The 2192-nt window shown below is 36.1% G+C and overlaps 1 protein-coding gene across 1 annotated transcript in view; it reads right to left on the reverse strand.

The window, feature by feature from the left end:
• LOC107715883 (serine palmitoyltransferase 1-like) overlaps positions 1–1963 on the reverse strand; it is an 18369-nt gene extending 16406 nt beyond the window's left edge. The window contains exons 1-2 of the mRNA XM_016522122.1: positions 1881–1963; positions 887–994 (exon numbers count right to left, since the gene is read on the reverse strand). Coding sequence (XP_016377608.1) covers positions 887–994; positions 1881–1934 — 162 coding nt within the window. The 5' untranslated portion in view covers positions 1935–1963. The remainder of the gene's footprint in view (positions 1–886; positions 995–1880) is intronic.
• Positions 1964–2192: the final 229 nt, after the last annotated feature.

The following is a 2192-nucleotide window of genomic DNA, read 5'->3' on the forward strand; positions in this document are numbered from 1 at the left end:
CATTATTAACTGTCTTGATATTTACTTTGAAAGCTGACGCTCGCGATTATGGTAAGGGGCGTTACATTTCCGACGAGTGCTTGCGGTGTTCGGCCAATCACAATGCGCTGGGTCAGCTGGCCAATCAGAGCAGACTGCATTTGTCGGAAGGAGGGACTTTGTAGAAAACGAAGCGTTTGAGAGAGGCGGGGCCTTTACTTTACAGTATTTGAAAAATAATGTGTTTTTTGAACATTAAAGCATGTCAACATATTCTGTTACACCAAATACACAAAATAATGATCTTTAAAAAAGCATCATATGACCCCTTTAATATGCATTATACAGAGGCAAGAGGAAAATAAAAAATACCATCTAAATTTTTATAAAGACAGTAAGTTCCCCTCAGACATACATTCATATAAACTCCTGCCCCTAAAATAAATCGCGATTTGTTTAACATCTCAACCGATTTGAATCGTCACATATTTGAATCGATTTTCAACCGGCTAATCGTTAATCGTTACATCCCTAATTAATAATAATAATAATAATAAAAAGTTTCTTGAGCAGCAGATCTGCATATTAGAGTGATTTCTGAAGATCATGTGACGCTGAAGACTGGAGTAATGATGCTGAAAATTCAGCTTTGACCACAGCAATAAATTACATTTCAATATATATAACAATGGAAAACAGTTATTGGGAACTGTACTAATATTTCACAATATTACTGCTTTACTATACTTCTGATCAGATAAATGCAGCCTTGGTGAGCAGAAGAGACTTTCAAAAACAGTACAAAATTAAACCGACCCCAAACTTTTGAACAGCGGCGTACAATAAGGTTGCTTGAATCACCAAACACTCATACATTATAAAATAAACTATAATGGACCTCTCTCACCTTTTCTGTGAGGTCTGATCTCTCCTGAAGTTTATATGTTTTGGAAAACAGCAGTCTGATAATCCACAAAATGAGGATACCTTCTAAAATCAAATGATACGCTGGTGCCTAGAAGAGAAAATAACAAGACTGTTATAATAACACAAACTGCATGATTCACACTCTACATCAATGTTTTTAACTGGAGGACGTATTGCTTAAGATGTAGATAAAAGCGCTGACTATTTGTAACACCTTTAAAAAGTGTGCATGAATCTGCTCTTTTTAAGAGGTTTATCAGATGTCTGTACAGCATTATCAAGATTCCCAGATCAGGCATCTAAGTGTGCTGGCTTGGCAAGACAATAGTTTATTCTATTTAATTAGTAAAGCTGACTATTTATTGTCCATTAGTGTCTTGTCTTACAAATGGTGAAAGGAAAGTTTGTTGTGGCTTATTGATGTATTTCTCGCATAAATCTTTACTCTCCCACAATCATATGCATTTCAACGGGGAAAATACATCGTACAGGTTTGTTAACAGTTTAATCACACGTCCTAACACACACAAAGAAAATAAATGGAGCTACAGCATTAAGAAGAAACAGCACACAGCCCATAACAACTATTTCATCCATTTACACCGAAATACACTCACAGTTGTAGTTACTACAATGACTTGGATTCAGCCACATAATGAAAGACCGATCTTGAAAGCTTACATTTTTAACTCTTATAATCATCACGATTTTACAATACGAGTAATAAAGTCTAGTATTGTGGCAGGCACTGCGGTTAATGAAGTAAATGTAGATTTGTGTGAGTCTCTGTCTGTTTAATACTGTTTAATACTGTTCACTGCACTTCCTGGAGTTAATACTCAGGATTATATGTGAAGCAGAGCCAAATACACGCACACAGCCCGGTGCTGTTTAAATGAATAAACTTGACAAAGCCTGTCGATATTTCTACTAACTGAAAAGGTAAAAGAACAAAAGAAGAAAGTTGTAGTTACCTCATAAAAAGCTTGCACCATCTCTACTAACACCCACTGTTGCCCCGCCGCCATTTTGACTGAGTCACGTGACAGTGCGCCATCGCGTGGAAGACCAGCGTCAGTGTGCGTGTGTTTGTTTTGTTTTTTACTATTAATAAATTAATAAATGTGTTTAATAACCCTTTAACTGTCACCCGTCCCCTCTGTGGGACGCCTAAGTTTACTTCACTATATTACAATTAAATCCTAATCTAATCATGACAAACTATATATCGTTGGAAAGGTCTAAGACTCCTACCTAGATATTTTACCAATGTTTTGTTAAAAATT

Source organism: Sinocyclocheilus rhinocerous, unplaced genomic scaffold, assembly GCF_001515625.1.
Source record: "Sinocyclocheilus rhinocerous isolate Xijiao unplaced genomic scaffold, SAMN03320098_v1.1 scaffold178, whole genome shotgun sequence".
NCBI lineage: Eukaryota > Metazoa > Chordata > Actinopteri > Cypriniformes > Cyprinidae > Sinocyclocheilus > Sinocyclocheilus rhinocerous.